The 18,725-nt window shown below is 40.3% G+C and overlaps 1 protein-coding gene across 2 annotated transcripts in view; it reads right to left on the reverse strand.

The window, feature by feature from the left end:
• The window catches only part of SEL1L (SEL1L adaptor subunit of SYVN1 ubiquitin ligase), a 36,621-nt gene extending 22,228 nt beyond the window's left edge, over positions 1–14,393 (reverse strand). For both annotated transcript variants that reach the window (XM_064658905.1, XM_064658906.1), the window contains exons 1-6: positions 14,141–14,393; positions 7,170–7,207; positions 6,599–6,821; positions 3,011–3,178; positions 2,292–2,397; positions 462–624 (exon numbers count right to left, since the gene is read on the reverse strand). In XM_064658905.1, coding sequence (XP_064514975.1) covers positions 462–624; positions 2,292–2,397; positions 3,011–3,178; positions 6,599–6,821; positions 7,170–7,207; positions 14,141–14,378 — 936 coding nt within the window. In that variant the 5' untranslated portion in view covers positions 14,379–14,393. The remainder of the gene's footprint in view (positions 1–461; positions 625–2,291; positions 2,398–3,010; positions 3,179–6,598; positions 6,822–7,169; positions 7,208–14,140) is intronic.
• Positions 14,394–18,725: the final 4,332 nt, after the last annotated feature.

Consider the following 18,725-nt stretch of genomic DNA (forward strand, 5'->3'; position numbering starts at 1 on the left):
CAGAACTCACAATTTTATATCTTCTACTAATTATCATATCTAGTGGGGACATCCCCTTTTGCCCCTAGTAGTACCCTCAGAACTGCCCCACTGGAGCCCCTCCAAGGGTCTCGATCCTTCTATCTTGCTTTATCTACCATATCTCTTGTTATTCCAGTCCAGGTGCACATCCCAATGCAATGTTCTTGCTAAAAATCTATTGCCTTGAAAAGATGGTTAAACCGAAGCTACGGTAACGTGACACACAAACTGTGAGAAAGTAACGGTCTAAAGTGAAAGAAAACTACAGCTACATTAAAATCTACAAAAAGCTAGAAATCTTAAAAATTCTAAGGCATCAGTGTTTACCTTGAGGGTGCAGGTGCCATCTATAAAAGCATATTTACTTACAGAATAAGTAAAATCTATAAAATGATTTATAAACCTATAAAAAGATCTGTAGAATTTAAGGACAGACATACCATTTGGCCTTTCGGAGATCCTTCCTCTGTCAGTTTTTCCAACAGTTCTTTTGATGACTGGATGTTCTGCTTCAGGTAATCCCCAAACAACAAAGCATAAGACACTTTCTCCATGGCCTTGGTATGATTCATGTCAGCTGCTTTCAGAAGATATTGATATGCTCTTAAGAGAAAACAATTTCTTAGTCAACTTGAGGCAAAGAAGATTCCGTTCATAAACCTGAAGATTCTGGAGAAGTGTTTTATTTCTCTGTTTTAGTCTCTATTTTCTACAAATGCATCTACCTATAGTCATTTGTTCCAGCTACTAATCAACCATATATGTAACAACTTATGATTTAAATAATAGACAAGCTATTTTAATGTTCACTCTGCTCCAAAAGCAAAGCACTAGACATTTCCTGTTCAGTGAGATAGACAAGAAGTTTAAGGTCAAATGATCATGCTTTTGCAACAGAACAATTTTAAGTCCTGTACAAGGTATCTAGTAGAACCACTCCTGTGACAGCCTGAAAAAGACTATGGAGTTTTACTTGTTTGAGGATAAAGTCATTCCAGTGAAAATACCAAGCATTGGGCCCAAGAAAACTGCATACATGACCAATTAGGTGATGAAACAGTCAAGCTAACAATGAGAAGGATCTCTGGAAATTCCCTTTTCTATTTCAGTCTCAGAACTTAGGGCAGTCCTTCAAAGTAATTTCACAGCAGCTGGTTTCACAGCAATTATAACCCCCATAACCTTAAACATGGTAACAGTATTGTCAAGCATGATTCAGCTTGGTCTCTCAGGGACCTTTGATAGTGCTCCAAGATTTTTCTTTACCTCTCCTCCTTTCTATTCTCAGACTTGCTTTCTTTCTTTAGGACATAGCAAGGCACACCTGGTTACTCATATAATTTCATCTTCTAAGAAGGTTTAAGATGTACAAGAGAACGAATATCTAATATTGTTTTACAATTCTTACACTCTTTTATACCAAAAAATGGTACTCAGAATCCAACAGATATTGTCTCCCTTTGTCTTTACCAACAACCTTATCTCCACAAACAAATTTAAAGTAGTAATAATGCTCACATAATAATCAGCAGGAAGTCACCACTTACTTACGAAGTTGTCAACATGAGTAACAGGGAGCTCTAAATTAACACAGCTATTCTTAATTATAGTGAAAAGCTGACAACTATTTAATCACTAACTGGATATGTACAGAATAGAGAGCAAAGAGACCAGAATGAACAGAACACTAATTTCTTTCTTATTCTTTGATTTTGTCTACAGGCATTACCCTGTTTTCTCATACAACACTGGTTATTAGAATTTTAACAATTTGTTGAGCTTAATTTTAATACTATTTTTATGGTGACCAAAACCATCAGAAAGCAAGAAAAAAAAACCAGAGCAGGACAAGAAATGCCAATTTTTCCCACTTAATCTTTGAAGCAGAATGAGAATGGGACTGTAAGAAACAACAGAAAAAGGACAATTATCTTGTATCATGTTATTTTTCTCCCGGGTAGTTACCACATATAAATTGAGGCTAGAGAACTGCAGCACCATCTTGCATTAAGTCAATGTTTTGATGACACCCAATCTTCAGAAATTCATCTCACACAATTTTTATTGCATTCAAAGGAATGCAGGCATAGATCTGTTTTTCTAAATACCCTGAAATTACTATTTATTTTCAGTACTATCACTGCATAGTTTGTTTTTAAATCCAATAAAGCTCAAAATCCTGGAGAAACTCATTTAAGTTCGTTTTGATTTAAGCAAGAATGACCAGACATGTCATCCTTCTCCTGTGGGAGTGGATAAGGTAGACTCACACTTTCTTCTGAGCCTTTTTACTGCTTTCATTAAGGATTTTCATTCCGATCTGATAAACATCCTCAGCTTCTTGCATCTGCCTTCTCTTATTAGACTGCTCTTCAGCTTAAAAAAAAAAAAAAAGGACATTAAGAGATCCAATTATACAGCTCAACACTGTTCCCTCAGAATTCCTATTACTTTTAAAGGAAAAATACAGTCAGAAATATGTTTCTGAAGACCAATAAACCCAAGTGAATACAAAAGGCTGTCTAAAGGAGGTGTTGAGTATCTTGGGAGATGGTTCCTTCTTATGTGATGTCTCTGACATATGAGTTTGCTGAAAAAAATATTATTTTCATTGCTTGAAAGCAAACTGTGTAGGAAGAAAGGTTCCTCCTTCAGGACATTCCCTAGAGAAGGGTTGCCTTTGTGCAACAAATCAGCAAGTATAATGGGAAATACTGCCAAACCCCTATATTACAGCCTCAAAACTTAAGTGTTTTATAGATGCCTCCACTGCAAGATTTCCTGATTAGCTCTGGGAAGTGGAATTTGCATTAAAACTTTTTCCATCATGAAAAATTTGCCTTTGTAAGTACTTGTTTATCACAGTATAAAGTGACCATTAATATATGACAGGGACTTCTAGATCCAGAAATAAAGGGCATTAAGAGGACTGAAAACACTAGCTTAGAAAAGCATTCATTGGACAAGAACAAGACATTAGGTTACTTACATTCACAGAAGCCCCACTTTTGATCTTTCTTGTAATCATAGGTTGTTGCACACCAAAGCCTGCCATCTTCCCTCCCATCTGCAGTGCACTCTGCATATTCCTTCTCCATAAACAAAAAGGGGAAGTGGCAAGGTTCACCATCTGCAGTGCCCCCAATAGCTGTCAACACTGAAAATGCATACCCAGGAATTAGATCGCTCTCCTTTATTCCAAAATTAATCTACTACATATAGTAAAGTGCTCCTATGTTGGTTTTAACTCCTATGAACTACAGTTAATCAAGTTTTCTGTAAAATTCCTAATTTACAAAAGCCTGAAAAAGCAACTTTTTTTCTAAATAGCACTTGCAAAATATAATTCTTAGTTTTAATTATGAAATAAAGTAGAAGGCATGTGGTTTCTTATATTCCTTAGTTCTAAGTAAAGAAAATACTGTATAGACTAGAGAAGGCAAGTCTAAGTTATATTTTTACTGCCTATCAAAATAAAGAGCCTTTCTCAGCGTTTTCTCTTCTCTGTGAAGGATCTTGCAATGCACCCTTAAAGTACATTCCAGAGCATATTTTAATTTTAGTCCCAGAGTTGACACAACCATGGCAGAACAACATACATCACTAGATGTTACACTGAAAGTACCTGAATATCACCAGGGATGAAAAGACTTAAGTGAAATCACTATAATGTGGATGGATGGTTATTCTAATCACTACAAGTCCAGTAATTTTCTACTCCTGAATGTACTTACACTGAAAACATTATTTCATTTCATCAATATATTTAGTTGCATTCAAAATTACTTTGAACAACATGATTTATCATTTCTCACACACTAACACTTCAAAGGTTACTGACTTCAGTACTGCAGTATTTTAAAATAACATTAATCTTCTCTGGAGACTAAGAATTATCTTTGTTTTTTGAAGATGGAATTATTTCAATTAGACTTTTAAAAAAGTTTTCCTTTTTCACCACGCTAAATCCAACACTTGGGTTCAGCTTCATTTGAAGATGTTCCCAAAGTCGTGCAATTGACAATGTCAATTATATGTTTTTTTCAAGTTAAGTTTGCAATTTTTGTGGTTAAAGAGAAAGGCAGTTCTTTTTTCTAGGGTCTACACAATTGAAAGGCTTAAAGACCCTACTAATATTAATATTTTGTGTTTATTTTTTGAAGCAAAAGTAAGTCTTCAGGTGTAGTTAGCCTTTTCAAATTGCTCTTCATAACTGAATTCCTTGGCAGAAGTTCCACCACACCACTCCAAGTTAATTATATCACAAGGAGAAGTGTTATTTTCAGTAACTGCATTCAAAAATAATGTGTCTATATGCAATTAGCCTGGAATAATTTCACACATCTGTTAACTACAGAGTAATGTAAAAACTCAAGCTAAGCGTTCATATAACTACAGCTGATGGGACCTCTTATCACTGTCATTTGAACAAACTCCAGGATATAAATACTACTTGAGAATTCAAAGTTTTACTTGCTTTGTTTAGTACCTTGTCCCTTGTATTGAAAGCAATTTTACACAGTGCTCTGAGAGTTAGCTGCACACTAAAGTTATGAAATTCTCCCCAGTTCTCCTCTATTTTTGCTCCCAGAGAGTAACAAACAGTAACCCCTAAAGCAACACAGCAACGCAATCACAGGTTAAACTGCACACCACAGTTGTTTTACTACATACTTAGAGAATGATAAATACAAAGTGAAGCAAACAATTTACCCAGAGGATAAATCAGCTTTTGTGAAATTGAGTGTGTAAGTAGAAATCTACCTCTTTTACTATGTCTGAATAAAGTATATGGTATTTAATTTTATTTTGTCCTTACTTACATCTCATTTCAGACTTTATGCTACAGGAACTACTCATAGATTACTTATAAGTATTGGTTACATTACTGTAAGATTCTTCTAAGTAGGAAAATAAATGCAACAGTAATCACCAGCTCTGTATCAACTTGTGGGCAGTTTTCAGTAAAAAGTGTTAGTATGGAACTTCAGTGTTACAAAACACTACAACACAAAATAACAATAACTAATAAAGGATCATTTTCTTTGCATATAAAACCTCCTCACTCATCAGAAGAGAGCAAGACAAGTTCTTTCTTAGAAGGTTAAAAGCTTTAATAGCACTAATTCTAAATTATTAATTTTTTTTTAATGCTCAATATCCTGCAAAATACGTGTGGAAACTTGCAGAATATAATTTTTTCCCATGCAATCTCATGACCATACATGGTAGCTAAACTGTATTTAGAAATGCTTTAATGTCCTGTAATGCAATCCTGCCATCAGTAGCTCATTTGGGAGATGTAACATCTGTACCTGAGACATGCTCACTTAAAGAGTTTGCCAGAAGACTGATAAAGGACAGTTTATTCTCCTGACAGAATACAAGTACTTTTCTTTCAAAATTGCTTTTTATATAAAGCTAGTAATCCTTCCATCCACATTGCTTATTTATTTCATTAGATGTTCCAAAAACTGTGCAAGACTTAAACTTACGGTTTTTGAAAGTCACTTGCTGTACTTTGATAGCTGTAGTTAAAAACCTTAGTTGCCAGGGAGCAAGTCATCTGGCTACATTTCTCTGACATAAGATTAAAAGTACCTGAAAGTTTACTTTTGAAATAGGCTTCACTAACTAAATATGGTGCTTAGCTCACTCTTTTGTGGCAGAAAGATATTTAGTGCATTACATACCTTTTACCTGTATAACACAGCACCTATCAACAGCAATAATTAATCCTATTACTGAGTTTTCACAAACTGTATACCAGTTCTGCACTAATAAGGAAGGCTTATTAGAAAACACTCAGAGTTAGTACATTACAGAGCTCATCTCAAAACTCCTGCTTTTTTTTGACATTTGAATGAGTTGAGAAGACAAATACCCTTAAGTACCATATAATTAGATTTTTTTCGGTAATATTGAAGATTTACTTCTTAAGAACAAATAAAAAGTCTCCTGCATAGGCTAAGGTACTCAACCATGCCATCTAGTTATCTGCTAGTAACTGCAGTCAAAAAGTCAAATCAAAATTATGTAGTAAAAAAGCAACACTACAATTTCCTGGGAATTCAGGCACAAGTACATAAGGTTTTACCTATATTTAAAAACTTACTGAAGTTTACATGCAATTTAGATGTTGCTCTAACGCAATGCTGTTCTAGGAAACCTGTCTTCACATCACTATTTGTTCCCTTTCTGTCAACTGACTTGCTGGGCAAACAGCCAGGGGGCTGAAAAACACTGATGCAATTTCTCACTCTATGGCACACAGGATTGTACTTGAGTCCTACTGAAGCAATCAGGGCCTTCTCCATTTAACAGTTAGAGCTTTCCAGCAAGATGGAAACAATAGAATAATGGAAAACTCTTTCAAATGCATCTCAAAACCACTCAATCTCAATAAATTTCAAAACTTTTTGATGTTACTTTTTAATGGAAAAGGCAGCATTTAACATTCCATTATAGAGAGATTAAAACACAAGATATTTCATATTATTATTTGTGTTCATCCAAATGCTGAAGTTGTTCAGATGCATCTTTCTTGTCCCTTGTTCAAAAGTCTGTGAACAGTTACCTGGACTCTGCATTTCTGCTTCTTCCAAATCCTTATTTAATAGATTTGACATTTCTAGAGAGTTCAACTCTTCCAGCGAATTCTCTTTTTCCTCTTCTTGACTATGAAAGTTCTCTTCATCTTCTGATTGAGAGTCTGATTTCCCCGATTCAAGGAAGATCTGACCTGCTACTACTCGAGTTCCTGTGGAATGGTCCTTTACCTGGTCCTCTGCAGATAAAGTCTGAAGGAAAGCAGCCACATAATTTATAAGATTAGAAACCAAAGAGCAGCAGTGGGCTAAAAACCCATTACTTTTTAAAGATATGATTAATTAACATATTAAACAGTAGTATCAAAAGTGTTGACCTACCTCTATCAGCTCTCATTGGCTCTACCCCTTTCAATTCTTGAAAAAAAAAGTTAACTTTTTCAAACTTACAAAACAATGTTAATCCTTTTGATGCACAGAAATTGAGACAGCAAGAGCTACAGAACATTTTAAAACAGAAATCAAATCACAGTTCTGAATTTCAGACCTTTGCTCTCACTCCAGAAGAAAAACAGAATGACTAGAAACTTATCTCCTCACCTTTGAATCCAGTGATTCATCTTGATTTCCCTCTTCATCTAGAAGAGATGTTATAAGTCAGTAAAATTGGTTTCCATGAGTAATTATCTCAAAAATAAAAATAAGTTTAGTTATAATATTGTATCATGGTTCTGAAATATTCTAGAGTACTAAGTTGACCAATGCACTTCAGGAAGACCTTATTAGTGTTCTCGGGAGGAATCAAATGTTTCACAGAAGATCCTATTCCTTAAATTATGCCAACACAACTGTGTTTTCAATAGTAAAAAAAGTGTGGGTTATTTTTAAACTCAAATCAAAGTCTGAATTGTTCCAGTCCACCTAAACTACTTAAAAAAGTGTGCATAAAGTAAAAAAGGCCTATGGAACCTAAGGTTTAGTATGAACAACCTCAGTAGAGACCAGAAAGTTACATTATTATCCTCACACTCATAATTAACATTGGCCTTTGTAGAATGCAAATTCATTTTGCTTGACCAGCATATTAAAACCTTCATAGAGAGGTGTCTCTTCCGAATAGTGAGAAATTAGTTTGTCTTTAGGACAGGTGAAAAAGAGAAGATAATCAGAAAAGTTTATTTATGACAGTTTATCATTGTTTCACAGAATTATTTCTGCAACAATATTTTTGTTCCTGTAACTTAAATGGGCTACTCACTGTGCTTCAAACAACTGTGCTATCATTTTGATGGAAAGCCTCCAAAAGTAACACCACTGAAATATGACTGTTCCCAGTCATCAGTATCTGACACCACCTCATTTAGGTAAACAAAACCTCACTACATTTGAAAGAAGATGCTATAGACCTCCCTCTCTCTGGTACACAACTCACTTAAACCAAAAAAAAAGCTCAAAATATAAACAGTTCACTAAGTAAAGCTGCCACTAACTCCTCCTACATTTAGAAATCCCCCCTTCTGAGGTTCTGGGGTGTCCGATGTCCTGTAGCAGTGGTAAGGCATTGTCAGTCTGGAGACCTGCACTATGACTGGAAAAGAAGTCAGTGCCCCATACATGAGTCACAACATTGGGTGTATTTCAGTTGGCTATGAAAGGTATCTGCCCAAATACCAAATGACAACAAAACTCTCCAAAAGTTTATAGAAATCTGCTGATTTCCTGGAAGCATTAGACAAACAAAACTTGCATGCTTTTCATTCACATGGAAGTAAAGTGTCTTACCAGAGAGAAATCATCTCTGAAGCAACAAATTACAAACATGACACTTGACTGATACATGTTTTAAAGTCTGTGACTACAACAGAGCAACTGTGGGCATTTGCAATGAAAAGATTCATCTTGGAAATCGCTTTCTGCAGTTTAGCTTCCATATTGTTATTCGAAGTATAACCTTTGACTGGAACGAGTAAAAAGACGAGGGAGAATCAACCGTAAGCTGTAACAGCATAATAAAAACAAAGAAAAAATGCTAAGGCTTAAAAGTGAAGCTGCAAAACTACGGTGACAAGAAGTTTGAGAGCGCAACTGAAACAAATGACAGCCCGTTCAGGATGGTGAAGAGGATGTAAAGCTCAAATAGTTTGACTGCCAACAGACATGGAATTAAAAAGGATCTAGAACAGTCAATATGGATAAGCAGCTGTACTCTACATGTCAAAAACCCAAAGTGTGTAGAGCACTTCAGAAGAACTTGTGGAGACGGCAAAGAGCACTCCAGATAAAACAGACCCTGCAATAAGCAACCAAGACAGCATGAGAACAAACATCAATTTGGAAAAAAACATCAAGAGGCACAAGTTAAAAACAAGGCTAGCTGCATTTTTGGCAGAGACCACACTGCTTTATCATCCTGAGAAATATAACAGATAAGGGTGATTGTGGTAAGTCATAAGAAGTTCTATCACTGAACTTTCAGATCACCATATAACAACTGTTTTTTAAATACACTAAAAGTACATATACATTTAGGATACTTGCTGGCATTTCTATTTCAAAACTATAAAACAAAATTGAATTTACCATATTTGCCACAAACTAGTTTCTATTATCCTAAATAATTTTGATCTAAGACCAAATACCACCTTTAAACTTCAGAGCTTGTCGAGACATTCAGACGTGCTTCCGGAGAAGGGGAAAACTGAGACAGGATAACTTACCCAGCAGCTTATATACTCCTTTTAATATATATAAAGTACTTGTGGAGTAACTGTTATTGCAGTAAGAAACATCATGCTTGGTTTTTTTTTTTAACCACTACACCAGCCAGGGTGATTGTTTTTGTCTGCTCAAAACTAGTGTATACGCCTGATAGCTCTAGAGCTTTCTAGTGTTTTGGTAAAGGCTTGACTAACTGATTTCCATTTGTAGAAGGTTGACAACAAAAGACCACACAGTGTCAAATATAAATAAGTTATACTCTCTATGCACACATATCAAACAACATTTTTATTGTAACTTCATATGCAAGGCAAGAGACACTCGAGCAAGGCAGAGCTCATTAAGTGTATGGTCTTCTTCCTTGAAAATAAATAAATCTATTTCCTTTGTATTGCATCATTTAAAATTCCTCTGAAGGAACCAGCTTCCTTATTAAGAAGTTGTACTTCAACAGTCGTTTTCAAACAGTGGTTTCAAAACAGTGCTAAAGCAAACCCAGAAATATTAATTTAACTTTTCTTAACTCTGAGACTTCCTTCTAAGGTAGGCAGATGAGGCTGCAGTGATGACAGATAATGTGACTAGAGGAGGGATCACTTGCAGCCTTGTTGTTTCACAGAACTGCTGACTAATATGCACCAGCTACTCATAGAAGTATGTTTACCTCTATGAAACTGTTAAAAAAACTATTCTGAAAGTGTTAATAAAAGGTCTATGAAAGTCACTGTTGGACCTAAGAACAGTTTATTAGTCAAGGCTCAGCTAGTGAACAAAGTCACAGATGTTACGTTTCTGCACCTGCTTCAGAGATTAAAGCTGATAGTTTAGTTTGTTTTTCCACACTTCAATTAAAAAAAAACAAACTGACTTTTTCTAAAAATTTGGATCTGTTACCAGAGCTGCCTAATTCTATAAACCTCTTCTGAAAAGGCCAAGTGGAAATTAATCTTAGCATTTGTTAAACATATTAGGGACATGCAACGATATATTAAAAGGAGAAGGTAGGCAAAAATACTTGTGGCTGAAGTGGGCAGCTGACAACATTGTACAGAAAGCTTCACTTACAAACAGTGCTGAGCTGTGTAGACACTGCTGGGTGCTCTCATGCTCTAGAGCTAAAAATCTTGTTTCAACTATCCACACTTCATGTATAATTAAAATCTGCTTTAAAAAGTATTCATTTTTCCTCAATTAGAAAGACCAGCATTCAACCAGTCTATGTAAATATAGCAAAAGTACTTTGGCAGCCTATGCGAGAGAAAAAGATTGTACCATATGCTGGATAAAGATCCTACCATTTTGTGAGAATTACCATTTTCAAGAGAGCACTAAAGAGAGAAGGGTAGAAAGAAGAAGAGTTATGCAGTGTGATTCAGCAAGAAAGTCCTTAGCTCAAGGGAGTTCAGCAGTTCCAAACTTCTGCTGTATCAGAAGAACAAATCAATTGCCATCAGATAAAGCTAAGGCACTGCTACTACCAGACAAGAAATACTACTACTTTCAATGTTACAGTGGTCACTCACGTTCAGGAAACATCCAAAATTCAGTGAGCGCAAGCAGCTGGCAACCTCCCAGAGCTCTGATGAATGCCTCAACTCATCACTGCAGTCAGTTTCCTTCTAGTTTTTGCCAAGCTCTTCAAGCCTCGAACACTATCACAACAAAGCAACTAGTAAGAGTCTGCCTAGAGCAGCGATCTTCTAAGTGGAGTATGTGCATCTCAGGGGGGTGTGCTAGCCAACACACCGGGGCTGCAAGAAGAAAATACTTTTTGTACTGTTACCTTTTCTTAATACAGTGTTCATTCCACCTTTATTTCATTCTTTTCTCATCTGTGTTTTTGTGTATGTTTTATGATGTACATAATATGTTAGGATAATAGTACATCAATGTCTAACATTAAAAATACACTTAAGAAGCATGCTCAAAAATCTTTCTATATAGAGGGGTGCATGAACAGACACAGCTTGGCAAAAAGTGTTTTACAGCACAGAGATTTTCTGTGGTATTTTAGTAATTTCTTTCAATGCTTTTGTGCCAGTGACTAGACCTTGAAAGGGAATGCAAACTCTGTTAATCCAATTCTTGCAGGAAAAAAGGAAATCTTAAGAAAAAAATTACCTCAGACTGCTTCTCATCAAATTTTCAACTGTTATATTCAGCACAGAAACAGATTCGATAGCATAGATGCTACTCCCATTACACAAACCTTTAAAACACGCAGTGAGTTAAGAAAAATCCATAAGTAGCATCTATTCAGCAAGAACAGTTCTAACGTATCCTTGGCAGCAAGTAAATTGTTCCAAGCTACAATCTGTGCGGTGTATTCATTTTAGTCCAACTAGAAGATTGAGATATAGGTCAATTGTCACCTTGAATAAAAATCTTTTTTCCAGTCTCCTTGCAATTGCTGGCTGACCAGTTACAGAGCCGCCTCTCCAGCAGTTCCTCTGTAAGAATTGAGATTCCCTGTCAGGCAACAACGCAACAAGTCTAGGGACTGGTTTTCAGTTATGTAAGCAAAATCAGACAGGTCAGGGAAAGCCACTGAGCTCTGTCCTATGAAAGAACAGGTACTTAGTTCCCTACAGGTATACGACTCTGCTCATTTGTCCTACCAGTTAACGGGACAGTATGAAAATGCCTGCCTATGGCTGAAGTTAGCCACGGAAGGTGTAGAAGACTCAGAGGAAGAATCACTTCCTCTCTTCAGGCAGAATGAGAACATTTCTACCTCTTAGTCTGTGACCAAGAGGAAACAAGCCCAAGAATCATGAAACATTGGCAATCAGGAAAAAAAAAAAAGGAATTTTGTCAATGTTCTTAATGAATGACCAACAGAAGGAGGCCGTTGCTGCTGTAATAAGCAGAAGAAAGTCAGCTTCATCTAGAAAACACACATATGCTTAGCATTTTTTAGCTGCTTTTGCCAATTCCCTGTGGACTTCTTAATATTCTTTTCCCACTCCCAGTTTTAAACTCCTTCATAATTTGTATTACTATCATATGATTAAAAGAGTAGTGCCCGTTTCTTTAGGCCAGAGTTTTCTTGCATTCACCTGCAGTTTTCAATAAATCGATTTAAACAAAATTTATGACTACAGAGTTAATATTTAAAGCTATAGTTAAAATACTTCTTACAAAAAAAAAAAAAACAAACCCACAATCCACCATTAAAATCTGCTCCTAAAGTCAGGGAATGTAATACTTGAACCCTTTTTACTCATCCTTCTTAAAACCCCTCCCTTCAACATACTCATATCCCAGATGACTCTTTCCAGACCAGACATTAGGAACAAACAAGTATTCAAGGAAGCATTTAACACACAGTTGTAAGGCATATACCAGAAAGTGATACTACTACTGTTGGAAATCAAAATATGAAGTAATGATAATTTTCTTTCAGAATGATTCTTGCCAAAAATTGGAGCAAGAAAGGTATTCCTCTTATAGTCTGCTGACAAACAATGGACTCTGAACACTCTCTCCTAATTAATTCTGGATACGAATGAACAGTTTTACCTCATAGTAGCTTTTTAAGTTTGTCAACATCTCCTAAGTCTTCATTCATGTACTGTACTGTGCGCTTTCTTTGGCTTACTAATTGTATTAGTTCAATTGACTCTAAACATAAGGGTCATAGAGGCTGAATTAAACTACTAGAACTTCATACTCACAAACATATCTTTGTGATAGTGGACAAATAGTCAAGACAGCAGAGTTGTATGCTAGTACAGGCACTGATGCACACTTGACCAGCCCTTAATTTTGTCACCTAATTTCCATGTACATAACAGGTGGTTCATCTGACATTCACAGTCTCTTCTTGCCTTAGCTTTTTTTCTTTATATACATTATAAATGAGAGCACACAATTCAAAGTGGCTACATGTCCCTGGCTTCACAGAAGTTGTCTGTATCTTTTCTATAACTTGGGAAGTGCTCTGCTGGCTTACAGAGTGACGTACAAAGCTCGAATAATCTGAACTCCAGTAACAGAACTTCAAATTTCAACTTTCTACAGCATAAAGGAAGATGAGCCCCAAACCACTGAACTTACTTTCCTGAAATAGTGTAAAAGCACATCCCCAGTAGTACTGGATAAGGCTGTCTGCTAAAGTACTGGCTTCTGGCTTCAGAAGTACTATATAAATAAATGCATTGCACATCCCCCTCACCAGCCCATGGGGGAAATAAGGGTGTGGGAGGTAGAAGTCTTAGGAAAGGAAGTAGATGACAACACATGAGAAGCACACGGAACCTGAGCTGCATAACAACAAAATAAGCACGAAAAAAGTATGATGGGGACACACAACGCAGGACGCGGAAACGCTCTCTCTATATATCTGGGTGAGAAAACTGCTGTGACAATGCCGAAATCAGCATTATCAGCGCCTCGGCGAGAAAATGCGTGCTAGGGAGGACAAAACGCCTCACTCGGGTTTTGAGCAGCGCAGGCACCACGAAGTGGGCTCCCAATGAGCTGCTCAAAGGTGGGCACCGCACTGAGCAACGCGGCCACCCCCGCCAGGCCTAAGGAGCACCCCGGTGAGGCGAAGCGCCGGCTCGGGGGTAGCTGCGGCCCCGCCGCCCCCCGCACTGACGGGAGCCCCGCTCCCGTCCCCCCGCTCCTCCTCAGAGGTCGGCGCTGCCCCCGCGCACCCCAAAGCCCCGTCGAGAGCACCGGGTCCCCTCCCTGTCGCTGCCACCCCCGCGTCCCGCCGCGGGTGCCAGGACCCCTCACAGACACCGCGGCAGCGCCCGGCGCCCCTCCCCCGCCGCACACCCGGGGGGCGAGGCCGCCGCAGTGCTGGGGCCCAGCGGGGCGCGAGGGGGCGGCGCCCCGGTACTTACCGGCCGCGGGCAGCGCTCCGGCGCAGAGCAGCACCAGGCTCAGACCCAGCGCCAGGACCAGCGCCCGCCGCCCCATCCCTCCCGCCAGCTCTGCGGGGCCGCCCGAGCGCCCCCGACCCCGCGCCCTGGCCCCGCCCCCCGCACCGCCCCCGCCAATCGGCTGCGGCGCCCGTGGCCGAGCACGGGCCGCTGGCGGCCGTACACGGGCAACGGCTGGGTCTACATGGCCCTCTCCCATTGGCTCGGCGTGCCCATTCGTCACCGGTCACGCCCTTCCGCCAGCCAATGGCGCCGCCCGTGTCTCAGCGAGTGCCGGCTCCGCGAGGGCTGGCTTCCGAAACGGCGCCTTCCATTGGCTCGAGTGCCGCTCCTACAACACCCACAGTGCCTTGCGCCGGCGGACGTGCGCCCGCAGGGATCCGCAGACGGGGACTACATCACCCAGAACCCCCCGCGCAGGACTGCGCTGGGAGGAGCGCGGCGGCGCCGCCTGCAGGCCGGGCCGGGAGACAGCGGGATTGCCGGGAACGGAACACACGTCCTTGCTTGGGAGTAGGGGGAGCGGGCGTGAATTGAGTATCTGTCTAGACCGGCACAGATGGAGTATGTGAAACGTAAAGAGTGTAGTTAGTTGAGCTTTATCTTCAGAAAGTCATCGGTTTGGGAAAGGGGCTGAGCAGCGTGGGACACAACTCTTCGGTTCTCATAAGAATTGCATCTTTCTGTAGGTCAATTCAAAAGGAAACAAGGAAGGGCAACTAGCAATGCGACCTTTAATGGACTGAAAAATGTCTAGGTAGTAAATATTACTGCCTCACAGGACTGTAACGGTACGCAATGCTGTACTGGGTTATGAACTGCATTTGTCCCACTGCCCAAATACTGATAGGCCATCTCATCCTCACAGTGCTGCATTTGGGGTCTCTGTAGGGTGAGAGCAGCCACCAGTGGCTGTATTTCTCCCATAGGAGACAAGAGCAGAAGCTGTGAAACGTTCTGTCCCACCCAGGGCTGGCTGAGGGATTTTCTGCCTGCCAGGATAGGGTCCGCAGGCAGCGAAATGCCGGCACCGCTTCAGCCAGGAGGTGCCTCAGTAGCATGTAAGTGCCTTGGATAGAGCTAATGAATAGGTCTGATTCTAATTAGGAGAATACTGAAGTACAAGTCAATTTTTTTCTATTTGCAGTACTGAACAATGCACATCGGCTTTGGGAAAGCCAAGCAGCGCCTGTGGCATGAGAGCATCATCTTGGTGCAGGGCACTTCCCTGCACTTGGATCAGGCCTAACCTTAACCTGTGCTGTGGTCAATGGAACAGTGTTAAATGAACACTGTGTATGTCACTCCTTGGAGTGGAGCACCTTGCAGGAGCCAGGGCACCAGGACCAAGGTGGTGTGAGAGGAGGGGAACCCCCCCCGTGTGGGGAGTGGCGCGAGCCCACCACATGTGGCAGTGACTGTTCACACGGGCGGGACAGGCCAAGCCTGGGAGGCAGCACGAGGGGCGCTGAGGTGACATGAAGACTTGGCCCCAGCACAGGAGATGGTTCCAATCTGCAAAACTGTGGAACTAAGGCAGGGGTCAGTGGTGCAGGTTTGGGTACTGGGCAGGGGGGACCTACAAGCGTGGCTCCTGTGAGAAGCTGCCAGAAGCTTCTCCTATGTCTGATAGGGCCAATGCCAGCCAGCCCCAGGACAAGGCTGCTGCTGGCCAAGGCCAAGCCAATCACAGATGGCAGTAACACCTCTGGGGAAGGGGAAAAAGTTACTGTGCAATGGCTGCGGGAGAGAAGAGTGAGAATATGTGACAGAAACAACTCTGCAGACACCAAGGTCAACAAAAATAGGAGGGGGAGGAGATGCTACAGGTGCCAAAACAGAGGTTCCCCCTGCAGCCTGCGGTGAGGACTATGGTGAGACAGGCTGTCCTCTTGCAGCCCATGGAGGTTCATGGTGGAGCAGAGATCCACCTGCAGGCCATGGAGGACCCCATGCCATAGCAGGTGGATGCCCAAAGGAGACTGTGACCCTGTGGGAAGCCCACGCTGGACCAGGCTCCTGGCAGAACCTGTGACCCTGAAGAGAGAGGAGCCCACTCTGGAGCAGGTTTACTGATAAGGCTTGTGACCCTATGGGGGACCCATGCTGGAGCAGCCTGTTCTTGAAGGACTACACCCCGTGGAAGCGACCCAGGCTGGGGTAGTTTGTGAGGAATTGCAGCCCATGGGAAGGACTCACATTGAAGAAGTTCATGGAGGACTGTCTCCTATGTGAAGGACCCCATGCTTGAACAGAGTGAGAGTGTGAAGAGTCCTCCCCCTGAGGAGGAAGGAGCAGCAGACAGAACAGTTGATGAACTGACTGTAACCCCCATTCCCTGTCCCCCTGTGCCACTAGGGGCAAGAGGCAGGGAATTTGGGAGTAAAGCTGGGGAGGAAGGGTGGGGAGAGGGGAAAGGTGTCTCTAAGATTTGTTTTTATTTCTCATTACCCTACTCTGATTTGATTCATGATAAACTAATTTTCCCAAGTCTCTTTTGCCCATGACAGTAATTGGTGAGTGATCTCTCCCTGCCCTTATCTTGACCTACAACCCTTTCCTTATATTTTCTTTCCCCTGTCCAGCTGAGGAGGGGAGTAATAGAGCGGCTTTGGTGGCCACCATGTGACTGGCCAGGGTCAACTCACCAGAGCTGCCCAGAGCCCTTGTGGTACTCCCAGCCCCCGAGGTGTTCAAGACTTAAGTGAACAAACCTCTCCTCAGCCTGACCCAATCAGCCCTCCTGCAAGCAGGGGTTGGGCTAGGTGACCTCTGGAGGTCACTTCTAAACAAATTCATTCTATTTCTAAAGCTGTGTGTGTAGGGCTAAGTGAACTGGAGGAACAAGAGGAAAAATATAATAGGGGAAGCAGCTATTTTTTTCTGAATTAATTAATCACCTTCCAAATAAAAAACATTAGATAAAATTGCAGACTGAGTTAGTTCCGATTAATTTAGTATTTGCTGTACTCTAAAAGCGTGGTAAATTTATTGCTGCCATTCCATTTACGTGTGCAGCAGCCATAAAATTCCCATTACTTCTCTTAATCAGTTTTACATTTTCTTCTCTGAAGCTTTGAATGGAAGCTTAGGTATTTTTGCAGTGCTTTTTCTCTCTATTCTATTCCAAAATGTGGTAGTATCTTTTATGCAACAGTCCAGGTGACCAGATGAATAGTAAAGGCTCAGATTTCGTTCTCTGTGTTTTAGGTGTATGTTTTCTCAAAGTATTATCTAATCTAAATTTTCAAGAGGTTTTTGAATTGGACCTTTTTGAATACTGCCTAGTACTTGTCTGACATGATGTAATATTAGACATTCTCTAAGTAGGAGAATGGAAGTGTGCGAGTTAAGTTTCAAGGAGTTTAGTGATATGCATTAGAACTTTATGAGTATTTCTCATACTCTTTTGCTTGCCTTCTGTTGCTATAGTTTGATCATACAATTTTCTGTGTTGTAGCAACACTGCTTTTTACTTTGATTGTGGAAACTTTCTTGTAAAACTTCAGAAGTGGGAGAGGTATGAAGCTTGGTAGATTTTGAAGAACAATTTCCCAAGAACCATCCTTGTAGAATGTTCTTATGAAGTTTGTTCAGCTTGCTTTTAAAAAAATTAAAAGGAACAAGCTTCAGTTACCTCTCAGGGAAGGTTTCTGTCCCAAAATACACTGGCTTTGTGATAGTTTTTTCTGACAGAAAGGACAAATCTTTTATTCTTTTAAGTTAGTGTACAAAAGATAGTTTTGCACAGACTAATTTTCATATGTTTTTAATGATTTTTTTGTACTTTATTTTACAATGTGTTTTTAAAGCTTTTGGACACTTACTTCTGAGAAAACAACTACAAGGAGAGTAATGGTCCTAAATCTCCAGTGTTCATGGCTGTAGGAGGGTTATGATTCTAGCAAGGCCAATAGACAGAGTAAGAGACACAATACAGTTATTAATTAAGCAACCTGAGGGAATAAAGGTGAAAATTGCTAAGATTAATATCACCTGGTTTGTGAAATCAAGTTCCCAATCACACTTTGAGAGAGAAGCAGTGATGGAGAGAGGAAAGAATATTCTTATATTTTATGTTAGAAAAAGAGTTGTTGGCATGGCTTTTATGAGGACTACAGTCAAGAAGAACAAGAAGGATGTAGCTCTAAGAGCTGCCAGCCAGTCTAGACCAGTAATGAATTGTAGAGATTAATTAGACAACATTATGAACTACCAGCATTCACATAAACAGAAATGCAGATAGCCCAGGCCTGTTTCTCCTCTCCAGCTGGTAAGGGTTAAAGCTCATTAGTGAAAACATCAGCCCTTGCTTTCTAGATCCCCAAATACATCAGCATTCACAGATCTAATACCAGTGTGGACTCTAATATCCATGCCTAGACTGGTGGCCCTTACTCATTATGCAGGCTCTCCCCTACTTACCAGGTAGTCTGGCTTGATCTTCAGTAGCAAAAACAGATACATGCACTTGTGCACCATTCTCACAAGCACCCTTTGCTCATGCATCCCTCAAATATTACATCTCCCACTGGGTGGTGATCTA

This window comes from Pseudopipra pipra, chromosome 6 (assembly GCF_036250125.1).
Source record: "Pseudopipra pipra isolate bDixPip1 chromosome 6, bDixPip1.hap1, whole genome shotgun sequence".
NCBI lineage: Eukaryota > Metazoa > Chordata > Aves > Passeriformes > Pipridae > Pseudopipra > Pseudopipra pipra.